Source organism: Anomaloglossus baeobatrachus, chromosome 1, assembly GCF_048569485.1.
Source record: "Anomaloglossus baeobatrachus isolate aAnoBae1 chromosome 1, aAnoBae1.hap1, whole genome shotgun sequence".
NCBI classification, from domain to species: Eukaryota; Metazoa; Chordata; class Amphibia; order Anura; family Aromobatidae; genus Anomaloglossus; species Anomaloglossus baeobatrachus.
This window is the reverse complement of record NC_134353.1, coordinates 694,530,270-694,546,579: the sequence shown is the minus strand read 5'-3', so window position 1 is coordinate 694,546,579 and position 16,310 is coordinate 694,530,270. Positions and strand designations below refer to the sequence as shown.

The 16,310-nt window shown below is 47.9% G+C and overlaps 1 protein-coding gene across 2 annotated transcripts in view; it reads right to left on the bottom strand.

Annotated features, from left to right (window-relative positions):
- Positions 1–423: 423 nt before the first annotated feature.
- SIRT4 (sirtuin 4) overlaps positions 424–16,310 on the bottom strand; it is a 39,024-nt gene continuing 23,137 nt past the window's right edge. For both annotated transcript variants that reach the window (XM_075341745.1, XM_075341746.1), the window contains exons 2-4: positions 14,792–15,321; positions 12,093–12,387; positions 424–1,483 (exon numbers count right to left, since the gene is read on the bottom strand). In XM_075341745.1, the coding sequence (XP_075197860.1) occupies positions 1,304–1,483; positions 12,093–12,387; positions 14,792–15,285 (969 nt within the window). In that variant the 5' untranslated portion in view covers positions 15,286–15,321 and the 3' untranslated portion in view covers positions 424–1,303. The remainder of the gene's footprint in view (positions 1,484–12,092; positions 12,388–14,791; positions 15,322–16,310) is intronic.

The following is a 16,310-nucleotide window of genomic DNA, read 5'->3' as shown; positions in this document are numbered from 1 at the left end:
CTTTTGCACACAATGTGCATTGGACTAAATATTGATGCTGTGAGCCAGCATCCTCTTAAGAGGGAGCATCCATGATTTTAGAAAATGTGGCCTAGGGTAGGCAGCGGTAAAGAAGTAAACATTGATTCTCCCTTGAATCTGAAGCAGCCACTCTAGTGGTCTCGGAAGTTATGTTTGCATGTTTGGCATGTGACTGTTGATGCCAGTGATTTCCTGCAGTGGTTAGGAGAATGATGGGATATCATTAAAGGGGTGGTTCACTACTCACCATTAATGGTAACATTGCTGTAAAACTCATACGGAAGATTTTTGTCAAATACCTTGTGTAGTACATTCTGCCTTTGAGCGGCAATATTGCAGTCCGCTCATCTCCATCATGTGACCCCCAGGCTCTGTGACCTCTGAGATCTGATGTCAATTCAACTTCCAGTTGACCTGACATCACTGAGGCCGGCCCCAGTCTTCCTGAGTGACTGAGCTGTGGGCGGAGTTTCACCACTCATCAGTCTGCAGCGAAGGAGAGAGTGCGAGATGCTGGGCTGTGACTTGCAGTGAAACGCCGCCCACTCTCCAGTCACTCAAGAGACTGGGGTCCGCCTCGGTGATATCGGGTCAACTGGAAGTTGATGTGACATCACTGGATCTCAGAAGTCACGGAGCTCGGGGTCACGTGATGGGGATGAGCGGGCCGCAGTAGCCCCGCTCAGAGGCAGAATGGACAACACAAGGCATTTGACAAAAGCCTTCCCTTTGAGTTTTACACTGATCTGACCACTAATGGTGAGCAGTGAACCACCTCTTTACCTCTTGGACTGGATGACAAAGAGTAACAATATTACAGTGAGTTATTCAGAGTAATTTTCTTTACATCATTCCCAATCTTAGAGGAGGTTTTCCATAATTTTAGAAAATCTGTCTATGGCCTCAGGTAGTTAGTGCTAATATACCCCTTGAAGATAGCTTACTATGATTCCACAGATAGGACCCCTTCATTCAAGACAATGGGCGTTTTATGTCCCTCATTTGAAAAGAGAGTCAGTCGCTCACGTGCAAAGCTTCTCTATCCTATGAGACTACCAAAGATAAAATGAGTGCCTTTTGGTTTGCTCTCAAGCAGTCTCATAAACTTAAATATGGGACATGGGATCCAAATTCTATTCATTGTTATGGGTCCCAGCACTCAAGTACTTATCTTTCCTGTGGATATAGGTGGGTTTGAATTATGGGACAACGATAATAAATTTTGAACCTAATACCAACATGATGTAAATTGCGTTTCCAATTTCTATTCTCTTGACACCTTTCAGGCCTCAATTTCTTGCTGCTGTGGATCTACAGTCAATATCTTGGGTAAGACAACTCCGCAACGACCGTTAACTTTAAGCAAGGCCAGGTGATCAGCTCGAGTTTCTCCAATATTAAGTATAGCAATAGGAATGTTCTTTTCTTTGGCATTTATTGCAAACCGGTATCCAGAATAAACCTGAACAAATGCAAAAATTAGATGTAAGAGTCATTGAATTATATTTAAAATATTTTATCAGTTTTTTTGTTGTTCAGCTTTGAAGACCCTTACTTTTCAAGGCAAACACAATTTACAGAACGTTCATAGGAAGCAGACATGGAAACATTTAGTCTGCAAGTGGATATTCACATTTCAACACGAGCTGTAGCCATAATTTCAGTTATCAATTAACAGAATGTAAAAGGAATACCTGCGTTTCCAGTCCTAAACATACCAGAAGGTGGATGCACTCTGTGTCATTGCGCTGAAACCTCACATACAACAAAAACAGGTGTGTAAAGCCTAGGGCTCCTGACATCAGTGTACACAAGCCATTATAGAAAACTCATCTTTGCTGAGGAACAAGAAAGTTTGCAGGAAACTGCAGGACAAAGTCGATAGGGTTGTAGTTACTCCATTTAAGCAGGTCAGATATAAAGATATAGCCCTGATTAATCTAACATGATATTTATCACCTGCTAACTATTAAAGGAGCATAAAGAGCTCTGCGACAAAGCAGTACCCACTAATACAAAAATTATACTCGTGTTCTCATTTTTTTCATATGAAGAATGTTTTGGTCACAAAATATTTGGTATTAAGAGAGAAAGAATAATGTTCAGACTGGGCCAGTAAAGACTAATCCAGAAGTCCGTCTTTCATGTATTTGTTCGATCTGGGCTTTTTGCACATAAACATGTACTCATTACAGTCTAAAGCAGAGGTGGGCAATTCATTTTCCTGAGGGTCCATATTAGAGACAGTGACTGGTGAGGAGGTCCAACAAATAGGCTGAAAATAATGTTGTTCAATATTAAATAAAATGTTATATTAATTGTAATATGTTATCAAAATTGAGCAGAAATATGCCGACATCTCCCTATATACAATATGAGCCCCCACATAACTCCTCTATAAAGTGTGAGTTTTCCAATAGCCCCCTACATACAATATGAGCCCCACATAGCCTCTTATATACACATTTCTGAATCCCAACATAACAACCTATATACAGTATGAGTGCCCACATAGCCCCCTACGTTTGAGTCCCCCATCACCTTCTATATAAATTATTAGCCCCAAATAGCCTCCTATATACAGTATGAGCCACACATAGCCTCCTAAATACATGGAAACAGGCCATATACCATAATATATATCTATATCAATATATATATAAAACAAAAAACAAACATAACACCACATGCCTTGCTCCCGTTCCCCCGGCGCTCTGATCCATTCTCCAGTGCACCAACGCTCTTTACTGTACACGTGATAATGCAACATCATCGTGTCTGCTGTCCCACATGCTGATTGATGCAGAAAACTGAGCCAGCGGCACCAACCTCACCCAATACATACACCACTATCTGTAATGTCGTGGTGGGTGAGAGCATGGTGCAGCCCGTAATCCACCGTTGCAATCGATATGAGTAAAAAAAAAAAAATGCAAAACTACTAAGACCATCTCTAATGGAAAAAATGGATACATACACTGACCAAACATTGATGAAAATTGGTATTTTTTTGTCTCAACAAGGAAAGAAAAAAAAAAAAAAAAGATTATAGCAATCATTAAAGACATGTTAGTAGGTATTATTATTAGCTGGCTCATGTATGGCGCTGCAAGATCATCCCTGCATATCATCGTCAGGGGGGCTGTGTGTTAGTGATGTCTAATTTTTTTGCAGAATTTTTTATTTATTTTTAATAATAGTAGTTAGTACAGAGTAACTTTATGTAGACTGTGAGCCCTCGTGGGCAGGGACCTCTCTCCTCCTGTACCTGTCTGTGTCTTGTATTGTTTAGGATTATTGTACTTGTCCCTATTATGTACACCCCTTTCACATGTAAAGCGCCATGGAATTGATGGCGCTGTAATAATAAATAATAATAATAATAATAATAATAGGTAGATGATTAGATGAGCGTACATCACTTTTTTTTTCCCTCAACACAAAGTTGTTGTAACTTATATTTTTTTCTTCTGTTTCTTCTAAACTTTTCCTTTTCTACTTTTTTTCTCTACTTTTTATATCCAATTTCTTAATAAATAGTACCACTTATACACGCACTACACAATACATATGTAAAAGCACCACTTACACACACATACCCAGTGTTTAAAAAGGATATAATTGCAATTACCCAGTCATCAAGAAGACGCTTTTTAACAGAGGAGCATAAGCTTTACTTGCCTCCAACACGGACTCAGGCAGTAAGGAAAATGCTACATTTCTCTTTTTTCTTCCTCCTTACCTAGTGAGGACGAACCCCCAGCAAGGCGCCCTAGGACCCAGGAAAACCCTTCAGCAATTGATCCCATATGGACTTCACCCCTCTGAAAATTATAAGGCTGGGGCCACACGGGGACTACTGCGATCCACTTGCATGACACTCGGCTCGTGCTGGCAGTACAGCAGAGCCAAGTGTCATGCGTGTGTCCTTGCAACTGAGGTCCGTTCATGCGAGTGGGCCGGCACTCAGGAGGGGAGGGAGGGATTTCTCTCCCTCTCACCTGCATAGCCGGCTATTGCCATTCTCGCACTGCACTGGCAGTACACTGTTGTACCACGAGTGCAGTGCGATTTTTCTCTCGCCCCATTCACTTGAATGGGTGCGAGAGAAAGAGTCTCGCATTACAATCGCAGCATGCTGCGATTGTTTTCTCGGTCCGATTAGGGCTGAGAAAATAATCGCTCATGTGTGCTGACACACAGGCTAGAATTGGTCCGAGGGGAATGCGATGTTTTATCGCACTCCACTCGCACTGGTTTTCTCGCCGTGTGGCTTAGGCCTAAACCTCTTACTCAGGATTTCATGGACAGCTCAGGAATCGCCTTTTTAACCCCTTCACGACCATGGACGGAAAGATCCGTCATGGTGCCCTGGGCCTTAACGACCAAGGACGGATCTTTCCGTCATGGCGTAATCGCGGCACCGGAGCCTCCGGTGACTGCGAAAAGTTAGCATAAACCGCAGATTCGGGGAGGAGGGGACCTGTACCTGACCTCAGGAGGGGTGGTGCCTCCTCCCCGGACCTACGGAGGCTGTGATTGGCTGACGAACACCGCTCAACCAATCACAGCCACTGTAATGTTCCAGCCATTTAAAATGACTGAAACATTGAAATCCAGCCCTGACCAGTGCAGCTGTAGCACTGGCCATTGGCTGGAGCTGGGTGACCTCACTGGATCACCCTCCCCCAGTTCCAGCAGCTCTGATTGGAGAGATCGGCCTTGTGACCGATCTCTCCAATCGCCATGGACCTGTTGCCAGTGACCGCCCCCGTCACTTGTCGTCCCTGCAGCACGCCAGCACAGTGAGTGTACACAGTGCAATGGCAGGGCGACAAGCTCCGGTCCCATGCTGTAATGTAACCGGAGCATGGGACCCGGAAGTTGCCGCGCCGCTATTGCACTGTATGAAACCGGCAAAAAGCCTCCCGATCCGCCGCCACCGCTGCCCTCCGCGATCTGCCACCTGTCTCCCCGATCTGCTGCCCGCACCCCCACCCCTCGTATCTGCTGCACGCACCCTCACCCCCACACCTCCCGATCCGCCGCTGCCCTCCGCGATCTGCCACCTGTCTCCTGATCTGCTGCCCGCACCCTCACACCTCCCGATCTGCCGCCGCCGCTGCCCTCCGCGATCTGCCACCTGTCTCCCGATCTGCTGCCCGCACCCCCACCCCTCGTATCTGCTGCCCGCACCCTCACCCCCACACCTCCCGATCCGCCGCCGCCGCTGCCCTCCGCGATCTGCCACCTGTCTCCCTGATTTGCTGCCCGCACCCCCACCCCTCGTGATCTGCTGCCCGCACCCCCACCGATCCGCCGTTGCCCTCCGCGATCTGCCACCTGTCTCCCCGATCTGCTGCTCACACCCCCACCCCTCGTGATCTGCTGCCCGCAAACCCACCCCCACACCTCCTGATCCGCCGCTGCCCTCTGCGATCTGCCACCTGTCTCCCCGATCTGCTGCCCGCACCCTCACCCCTCGTGATCTGCTGCCCGCACCCCCACACCTCCCGATCCGCCGCCGCTGCCCTCTGCGATCTGCCACCTGTCTCCCCGATCTGCTGCCCGCACCCTCACCCCTCGTGATCTGCTGCCCGCACCCCCACACCTCCCGATCCGCCGCCGCTGCCCTCCGCGATCTGCCACCTGTCTCCCCGATCTGCTGCCCGCACCCCCACCACTCGTGATCTGCTGCCCGCACCCCCACCCCTCCCGATCCGCCGCTGCCCTCCGCGATCTGCCACCTGTCTCCCAGATCTGCTGCCCGCACCCCCACCCCTCGTGATCTGCTGCCCGCACCCCCACCCCTCCCGATCCGCCGCTGCCCTCCGCGATCTGCCACCTGTCTCCCCGATCTGCTGCCCGCACCCTCACCCCTCGTGATCTGCTGCCCGCACCCCCACCCCTCCCAATCCGCCGCTGCCCTCCTCCGTCTGCCACAGTGTCATCGCTCTCCCCGATCTGCTGCCCGGCCCCTCCCCCTCGTGATCGGCTGGCGCCCCCTCCCCTCCGTGATGTGCTGCCCACTCCCCCCCACCTCTCACCCCCGTGATCGGCTACCCGCCCCCTCCCCTGTCACCCCCGTGATGTGTGCTCCCTCCCCTGTCACCCCCGTGATGTGTGCTCCCTCCCCTGTCACCCCCGTGATGTGTGCTCCCTCCCCTGTCACCCCCGTGATGTGTGCTCCCTCCCCTGTCACCCCCGTGATGTGTGCTCCCTCCCCTGTCACCCCCGTGATGTGTGCTCCCTCCCCTGTCACCCCCGTGATGTGTGCTCCCTCCCCTGTCACCCCCGTGATGTGTGCTCCCTCCCCTGTCACCCCCGTGATGTGTGCTCCCTCCCCTGTCACCCCCGTGATGTGTGCTCCCTCCCCTGTCACCCCCGCGATGTGTGCTCCCTCCCCTGTCACCCCCGCGATGTGTGCTCCCTCCCCTGTCACCCCCGCGATGTGTGCTCCCTCCCCTGTCATCCCCGCGATGTGTGCTCCCTCCCCTGTCACCCCCGTGATGTGTGCTCCCTCCCCTATCACCCCCGTGATGTGTGCTCCCTCCCCTGTCACCCCCGTGATGTGTGCTCCCTCCCCTGTCACCCCCGTGATGTGTGCTCCCTCCCCTGTCACCCCCGCGATGTGTGCTCCCTCCCCTGTCACCCCCGCGATGTGTGCTCCCTCCCCTGTCACCCCCGTGATGTGTGCTCCCTCCCGTCACCCCCGTGATGTGTGCTCCATCCCGTCACCCCCGTGATGTGTGCTCCCTTCCGTCACCCCCGTGATGTGTGCTCCCTCCCGTCACCCCCGTGATGTGTGCTCCCTCCCCTGTCACCCCCGTGATGTGTGCTCCCTCCCCTGTCACCCCCGTGATGTGTGCTCCCTCCCCTGTCACCCCCGTGATGTGTGCTCCCTCCCCTGTCACCCCCGTGATGTGTGCTCCCTCCCCTGTCACCCCCGTGATGTGTGCTCCCTCCCCTGTCACCCCCGTGATGTGTGCTCCCTCCCGTCACCCCCGTGATGTGTGCTCCCTCCCGTCACCCCCGTGATGTGTGCTCCCTCCCGTCACCCCCGTGATGTGTGCTCCCTCCCCTGTCACCCCCGTGATGTGTGCTCCCTCCCCTGTCACCCCCGTGATGTGTGCTCCCTCGCCTGTCACCCCCGTGATGTGTGCTCCCTCCCCTGTCACCCCCGTGATGTGTGCTCCCTCCCCTGTCACCCCCGTGATGTGTGCTCCCTCCCCTGTCACCCCCGTGATGTGTGCTCCCTCCCCTGTCACCCCCGTGATGTGTGCTCCCTCCCCTGTCACCCCCGTGATGTGTGCTCCCTCCCCTGTCACCCCCGTGATCTGTGCTCCCTCCCCTGTCACCCCCGTGATCTGTGCTCCCTCACCCCCGTGATCTGTGCTCCCTCACCTCTCACCCCTGTGATCTGTGCTCCCTCACCTCTCACCCCCGTGATCTGTGCTCCCTCACCTCTCACCCCCGTGATCTGTGCTCCCTAACCTCTCACCCCCGTGATCTGTGCTCCCTCACCTCTCACCCCCGTGATCTGTGCTCCCTCACCTCTCACCCCCGTGATCTGTGCTCCCTCACCTCTCACCCCCGTGATCTGTGCTCCCTCACCTCTCACCCCCGTGATCTGTGCTCCCTCACCTCTCACCCCCGTGATCTGTGCTCCCTCACCTCTCACCCCCGTGATCTGTGCTCCCTCACCTCTCACCCCCGTGATCTGTGCTCCCTCACCTCTCACCCCCGTGATCTGTGCTCCCTCACCTCTCACCCCCGTGATCTGTGCTCCCTCACCTCTCACCCCCGTGATCTGTGCTCTGCTCACCTGTCTCCCCCGTGATCTGCGCTGCGCTCCCTCTCCCACCTCTCACCCTCCCCGATCTGCTGCCTCCATCTCCTGTGATCCTACTGCCTAGATCCATCCTGTAAGGTAACTATCCCCAATCTCACCTCCCACTCCCCACCCCCCCATCCCCACTTCACCCCATCCTCTGCCGCTCCTGCATCCACTGCGCCCTCTCCCATCCGCCCCCACCCTATCCCAGCCGCCTCCACCCTATCCCAGCCGCCTCTGTCTCACAATCACAGATGCTCCCTTTATATGCCGCTGCCCCCCCCATCTGCCGCCCCCCATCTGCCGCTGTTCTGATCCATCCTGTAAGTATTGTTCGTGGCTCTTTTCTAACTATCCCCAATCGCATCTCCCACTCCCCCCCTCCTTCCCCACCCGCTTGCCGCCAAGTGCTGATCAGCTACGTGATTGGCTGATCAGGTACGTAATTGTTGCTCTAGTTTTTGTTTTTTTGTGCACCCCAAATAAAAAAAAAAAAAAAATAAAAAAAAAATGTACAATTAGGTACCTGATCAGCAAGCGTCCTGCAGTCGTACTCGACTTTGGACAGGACTTTTTTCCATCCCACCTAGTCCCCCCCCTTTTTTTTGCAGAACATTCGTGCGTGCGCCCTGTTTTATTTTTCTATGCCATGGGGGGGTCTAGTTTTCAAAATGGGGTCACATGTGGGGGAGCTCCACTGTTTCGGCACCTCAGGGGCTCTCCAAACACAACATGGAATACGCTAATTATCCCAGCCAATTTTGCGTTTGAAAAGTCAAATGACGCTCCTTGCATTCCAAGCCCTGCTGTGCGCCCAAACATTTGATTTCCACCACATATGAGGTATCTGTGTACTCAGGAGAAATTGCACCATACATTTTATGGTGCAATTTTTCCTGATACCCTTGTGAAAACAAAAAGCTCCCTGGTTGAAGTAACATTTTGTGGTAAAAAAAAATTTTTTTATTTTCACGGCTCAACTCTTAACTTTTGTGAAGCCCCCAGAGGATCAAAGTGCTCAATAAACATCTAGATAAATTCCATGAGGGGTCTAGTTTCCAAAATGGGGTCATATGTGGGGGAGATCCACTGTTTCGGCACCTCAGGGGCTCTCCAAACGCAACATGGTGCGGCTAACGATTCCAGCTAATTTTCTGTTCAAAAAGTCAAATGACACTCCTTCCCTTCCGAGTCCTGCGGTGCGCCCAAACAGTGGTTTTTCGCCACATATGAGGGATCTGCGTGCTCAGAAGAAATTGCCCAACAAATTTTGGGGGTTCATTTATTCCTGCTACCCTTGTGAAATGCAATATTTGAGGCTAAATTAACATTTTTGTTGCAAAAAGTAAAATGTTCATTTTTTCCTTCCACATTGCTTTAGTTACTGTGAAGCACCAGAAGGGTTAATAACCTTCTTGAATGTGGTTTTGAGTAGCCTGAGGGGTGCCGTTTTTGGAATGGTGTCACTTTTGGGTGTTTTGTGTCATGTAGACCCTTCAAAATCGCTTAAAATGTGATGTGGTCCCTAAAAAAAGTGGCTTTGTAAATGTTGTTGTAAAAATGAGAAATTGCTCATAAACTTTGAACCCCTATAACTTCCTTAATTTTTTTTTTTTTCCCCAAAATTGTTCTGATGTAAAGTAGACATGTGGGAAATGTTATTTATTAATTATTTTGTGTCATATGTCTCGTTGATTTTAGAGCATAAAAATTCAAAGTTCGAAAATTACAAAATTTTCGCGAAATTTGTTTTTTTCACAAAGAAACACAAAAAATATCGGCCTAAATTTACCACTAACATGAAGCCCAATATGTCACGAAAAAACAATCTCAGAATCACCGGGATCCGTTGAAGCGTTCCAGAGTTATAACCTCAAAGTGACACTGGTCAAAATTGCAAAAAATGGCCTGGTCTTTAGGGTCAAAATAGGCTTGGGGCTGAAGGGGTTAATGTCTTCTTAAGTGAGATATAATAAATCATGCGCACTGAGCCGAAATCCAGCGTCGGAGAGGTAAGTGAGATCAACATCTAACAATATGCATTCATTAGCATTTTAGAACACCCACAGGGGCGTACTAAAATGCTAATGGGGGAGACTAGCCAGGGGAACCAACGCCCACAGGACTAGTCCCCTCACTCATTAGCATACAATAAAAGATCTTTAGAAATACTTTTATAAAGAGCTATTTATCTATGCTACTGTATACAGGGACAGTTAGGCAGGGATTAGCAATATACACCCAGAACTGCTTGTGGATCTGGGTTCATATTGCACCTGACAGGTTCCCTTTAACCCCTTCAGCCCCGGGGCACTTTCCGTTTTTGTTTTTTGCTCCCCTTCTTCCGAGAGCCGTAACTTTTTTATTTTTCTGTCAATCTTGCCATATGAGGGCTTGTTTTTTGCGGGACAAGTTGTACTTTTAAATGAAACCATACGTTTTACCATATGGTGTACTGGAAAATAGCAAAAAAATTCCAAATGCAGAAAAATTGCAAAAAAAGTGTGATGGCACAATAGTTTTTGGGATGTTTTATTCACGGTGTTCATTATATGGTAAAACTGATGTGTGGGTATAATGCCTGAGGTCGGTGCGGGTTTGTAGACACCAAACATGTATAGGTTTACTTGTATTTAACGGGTTAAAAAAAATTCACAAGTTTGTCCAATAAAAGTGGCGCACGTTTTGCGCCATTTTCCGAAACACGTAGCGTTCTTATTTTTTGGGATCTATGGCTCAGTGACGGCTTACTTTTTGCGTCTCGAGCTGACGTTTCTAATGGTACCATTTTTGCGCAGATGCTACGTTTTGATCACCTGTTATTGCATTTTGCGTAACACTTGCGGCCACCAAAAAACGTAATTTTGGCGTTTGGAATATTTTTGCCACTACGCCGTTTACCAATCAGATTAATTGATTTGATATTGATAGATCGGGCATTTCTGAACGCGGCGATACCAAATATGTGTATATTTATTTAAATTTTTAACCCTTTAATTTTCAATGGGGGGAAAGGGGGGTGATTTGAACTTTTAGGGTTTTTTTTTTATTTTAAAACTTTTTTTTTTAATTTTTTTTATTTTACTAGTCCCCCTAGGCGGCTATAGCGATCAGCAATCCGATCGCTATTATCTATCTGCTGATCACAGCTATACAGCTGTAATCAGCAGATACAGTCACTTTCTTTTTCCCTCTGCTCTCGGCCGAGGGAAAACGAAAGTGAAACATCATAGCTGCAGGCATCATCACATGACCCTGTGCTACGATGGCAACCACCGATCGTCACGTGATCACGCACGTGACTTCCGGTGAGGGCGGCGGTAAGTAAAAAACATGGCCGCGCGCATTTAGATCTTGCTGCCAGACTTTGGCAGCAAGATTTAAGGGGTTAATGGCCGCAGGTGGAAGCGATTCCACCCGCGGCTAGCAGACACACGTCAGCTGTTGAAAACAGCTGATATGAGTGCCGACCACCGCCTGCCTGCGGGAGTGGGCGGGGCTTAACGGAACACGCTCCATGACGGATATATCAGTCGATGGTCGTGAAGGGGTTAAGGATTGCTTCAAACCTTTTAACATGTACAAGAATTGATAAAATTTGACTTTATCCTGGTAATACAACACCATTTTATAGCATGATGCAAAACTTACACACATCACATTATAAATGCAAACATCAGTAAGGCTAGGTTCACATATCCTGTAATCATCTGTTAGAACAGATCCTGCAGAGATCCATTCGCAAAATGATGTCTGCTGGATCCGTTTTTTTTTAACATGGGAGTCTATGAAGAACAGATCCATTAACAGATTGATATTTATCTTCCATTCAAAACAGATTCTGTAAAAAAAAAGAATCCGTTACAAATTAAGCAATAGACAAAAAAGTTGTTGTGTCTGCACAACTTTTTTTCCCAAAAGGATCTCTGCAGGAATGTGAACTAAAACAGCAAGTATTATTATTATGCCCCTGTACAAATTCCTTGAGGGTTACAGTTTCAAAAATAGGGTCACTTGTGGGTCTACTGTTTGGGAACATCAGGGGTTCTGCAAATGCGACATTCCGTCAGCTATTTATTACAGCCAATTTTGTGCTCCAAAAGAAAAATGGTGCTGCTTCCCTTTTGAGCCCTGGCGTGTGCTTAAACAGAAGGAGATAGTGAGGGTTCTTTCCTTCTTGGTGAGAGCCAATAATCACTAACAACCTATGGTTGCTATTAGGCAAACAGATGCTCACCTCGAGTGACGATCCAACAATGAGCATTGCATCCGCTTCACCTAAGCACTCAAACACAGAGTTCACCAATTTTCGATTTACGTTGTCGCCAAAAAAAGTCACATGTGGTTTTAGCGCACCTCCACATTTACCACAAGATGGCACATGGAAGTATGATACTTGCTCATCTGTTAAGAAGACGTCGCCATCTGGTGCCACTCCAGATGCATGCTCATTCCAGGATGGATTCAAAGCTAGAAGCGTTTCTTGAAATTCAGATCTCTTGATCACAGTATTACAGCAAAGGCAAATCACCCTGAAAAGAGAATTCATACTGAGATTTGATAATATTTCCTTAAAGGGAACCTGTCACCACTTTTTTGGACTATAAGCTGCGGCCACCACCACCGGGCTCTTATATACAGCATTCTAACATGCTGTATATAAGAGCCCAGGCCGGGGGTATAACATAAAACACTTTATAATACTTACCGAACGGTCGCTGCGGTGGATGAGGCCTAATGGGCGTCTTCGTTGTCCGGTGCCGGAGCCGCCTCTTTCGACCATCTTTGTTCTCCTCCTTCTCTAGCCGTGGTGCATGCTGGGTCCGACGTCATTCACACTCGCCGGCATTCCGGTTCTGAGCAGTCGCACTTTGATCTGCCCCAAGCAGAGCAGATCAAAGTATTGTAGTGCGCCTGCGCAGGACCGGCGAGTGTGTATGACATAGACGCGTCATGCACACAGGCTTCAGAAAGAAGCCGAAGATGGCCAAAAGGGGAGGCGCCCGCACCAGACTACGGAGACGCCCATTAGGCCCTCATCCACCGCAGTATAAAGTGTTTTTTATGTTCTCACAGCAGCCTGGGCTCTTATATACAGCATGTTAGAATGCTGTATATAAGAGCCCGGTGGTGGTGGCCGCAGCTTATAGGCCAAAAAAGTGATGACAGGTTCCCTTTAAAAGTATAGTGTGAGAAAAGAAAAACCATAGAGGATTTGCATAAAAGTGTAAATAAAGGATATACAGTTAGGTCCAGAAATATTTGGACAGTGACACAAGTTTTGTTATTTTAGCTGTTTACAAAAACATGTTCAGAAATACAATTATATATATAATATGGGCTGAAAGTGCACACTCCCAGCTGCAATATGAGAGTTTTCACATCCAAATCGGAGAAAGGGTTTAGGAATCATAGCTCTGTAATGCATAGCCTCCTCTTTTTCAAGGGACCAAAAGTAATTGGACAAGGGACTCTAAGGGCTGCAATTAACTCTGAAGGCGTCTCCCTTGTTAACCTGTAATCAATGAAGTAGTTAAAAGGTCTGGGGTTGATTACAGGTGTGTGGTTTTGCATTTGGAAGCTGTTGCTGTGACCAGACAACATGCGGTCTAAGGAACTCTCAATTGAGGTGAAGCAGAACATCCTGAGGCTGAAAAAAAAGAAAAAAATCCATCAGCGAGATAGCAGACATGCTTGGAGTAGCAAAATCAACAGTCGGGTACATTCTGAGAAAAAAGGAATTGACTGGTGAGCTTGGGAACTCAAAAAGGCCTGGGCGTCCACGGATGACAACAGTGGTGGATGATCGCCGCATACTTTCTTTGGTGAAGAAGAACCCGTTCACAACATCAACTGAAGTCCAGAACACTCTCAGTGAAGTAGGTGTATCTGTCTCTAAGTCAACAGTAAAGAGAAGACTCCATGAAAGTAAATACAAAGGGTTCACATCTAGATGCAAACCATTCATCAATTCCAAAAATAGACAGGCCAGAGTTAAATTTGCTCAAAAACACCTCATGAAGCCAGCTCAGTTCTGGAAAAGTATTCTATGGACAGATGAGACAAAGATCAACCTGTACCAGAATGATGGGAAGAAAAAAGTTTGGAGAAGAAAGGGAACGGCACATGATCCAAGGCACACCACATCCTCTGTAAAACATGGTGGAGGCATGGGCATGCATGGCTTTCAATGGCACTGGGTCACTTGTGTTTATTGATGACATAACAGCAGACAAGAGTAGCCGGATGAATTCTGAAGTGTACCGGGATATACTTTCAGCCCAGATTCAGCCAAATGCCGCAAAGTTGATCGGACGGCGCTTCATAGTACAGATGGACAATGACCCCAAGCATACAGGCAAAGCTACCCAGGAGTTCATGAGTGCAAAAAAGTGGAACATTCTGCAATGACCAAGTCAATCACCAGATCTTAACCCAATTGAGCATGCATTTCACTTGCTCAAATCCAGACTTAAGACGGAAAGACCCACAAACAAGCAAGACCTGAAGGCTGCGGCTGTAAAGGCCTGGCAAAGCATTAAGAAGGAGGAAACCCAGCGTTTGGTGATGTCCATGGGTTCCAGACTTAAGGCAGTGATTGCCTCCAATGGATTCGCAACAAAATATTGAAAATAAAAATATTTTGTTTGGGTTTGGTTTATTTGTCCAATTACTTTTGACCTCCTAAAATGTGGAGTGTTTGTAAAGAAATGTGTACAATTCCTACAATTTCTATCAGATATTTTTGTTCAAACCTTCAAATTAAACGTTACAATCTGCACTTGAATTCTGTTGTAGAGGTTTCATTTCAAATCCAATGTGGTGGCATGCAGAGCCCAACTCGCGAAAATTGTGTCACTGTCCAAATATTTCTGGACCTAACTGTAATTTGAATATGGACAAATATGTGGAAAATGAAGGAACACAAACACCTACCTATGAATACAGCCATGCAGCTCAGTCATGCGACGCTGTCCGGCCTTAGAATGTAGGGCATCAACATTTTGTGTCACTAACCAGTGCATTTTGCCAGAATTCTCCCAGTTAACCAAGGCCCTGTGTGCCGGATTGGGCTGACGTGCAGAAAATTGTGGCCACGCAGTGAAGTTCCGAGCCCAGTACCGTTTGCGTGCTGCCTGACTCCCAACGAACTCCGAATGCTGTATGGGTCGCCGATCAGTCCTGGCATATAGTCCCACACCTTGTGAGCGATAATCTGGAATTCCTGATTCCGTAGAGATCCCAGCGCCTGTCATGACAAACAGTCGCTGGGAACGAAGTATGAAATCCTTGAGATTCTGCACAGCATCTGGATCTATAGGTGGGCAGGTTGGCACAAAGTCTGACACGCTAAGATGGGAGCTATATCTGATCAAACCTATGTTTTGTATTCGCTGTACTGGGGAGAATTTCGAAACATAGATCCACATCGCTTAGTATCGTCTGTAAGTCCAGACTCAGTATATCTGAAAGAAGAAAAGAGCATCCATTAAAGCATTTGGGTAGCCAGATTTCTAGTTTCTATGTGAGGAAAGATGCCTGGGAATGTTTTTAGATTTTAAGCTCCACAATATTCATTTTGATATAATTATATTGCTGTAGAGCCATGCAGTACTGCATTAGTGCATAAAGAGCATAAAAATATCCAATTAATAAGATAGTGTTATACAGTACTAACATAGTGCCCCCATACAAGGCCAAACACAACACCATAATTAAAGGAGGGTCAAAAACTACTCACATAGTGCCAAACAGTGACTAGATATTGTGCAAACATAGAATCCCATGTGCCCAGAGAGTGCCATACTCTAGAGGCAATGAGGTACAACATGGTGGCTATTGAGATGGATGGATTGAGTGAGGCAGAACAGGAATCGTTTTTAACCCATTCACACCAGAGCCTGTTTTCACCTTTCTGACAAGACCAAAAAAACGCCCTAGCAGGGATTTTCAGCATTTTCGGAGCAAGGCTTAAATATAAGCCCTTCCCCGAAAATAAGCCCTAGATGCAGTTCAATAATGAAGTGTCCATGCAGCTAAAAAAGTTACAGATACTGCAGGACACTTCATTATAGAAAGCGGGCACCGCGTAATCACACTCCTCAGACGCAAGGGCAAAGGACCTGCAGTGATCATACCCCCACATGCATCAGATCTCACACACACAATCAGATCGCACACACAAACATCGGATCTCACACACATCGCATCACACACATACTCACCACATCCAGCGACACTGATTTTCTTCTGGCTGGCAGAATCCTGGGAGGCAGTGCAGTGGAGCGCAAGAATGCTTGCTTACAGGACCTGCGGACACACGAGACTTCCTCCCATCATTCCCTGCGGCCAGAAATATTCTATAACGCTGGATGTAATTAGTGTGTGTGTGTGTGTCAGTGTTCTGCAATCTGCTGTCAGTGTCAGTCAGCCAGAAGCAGGAAAGGATGGCGTG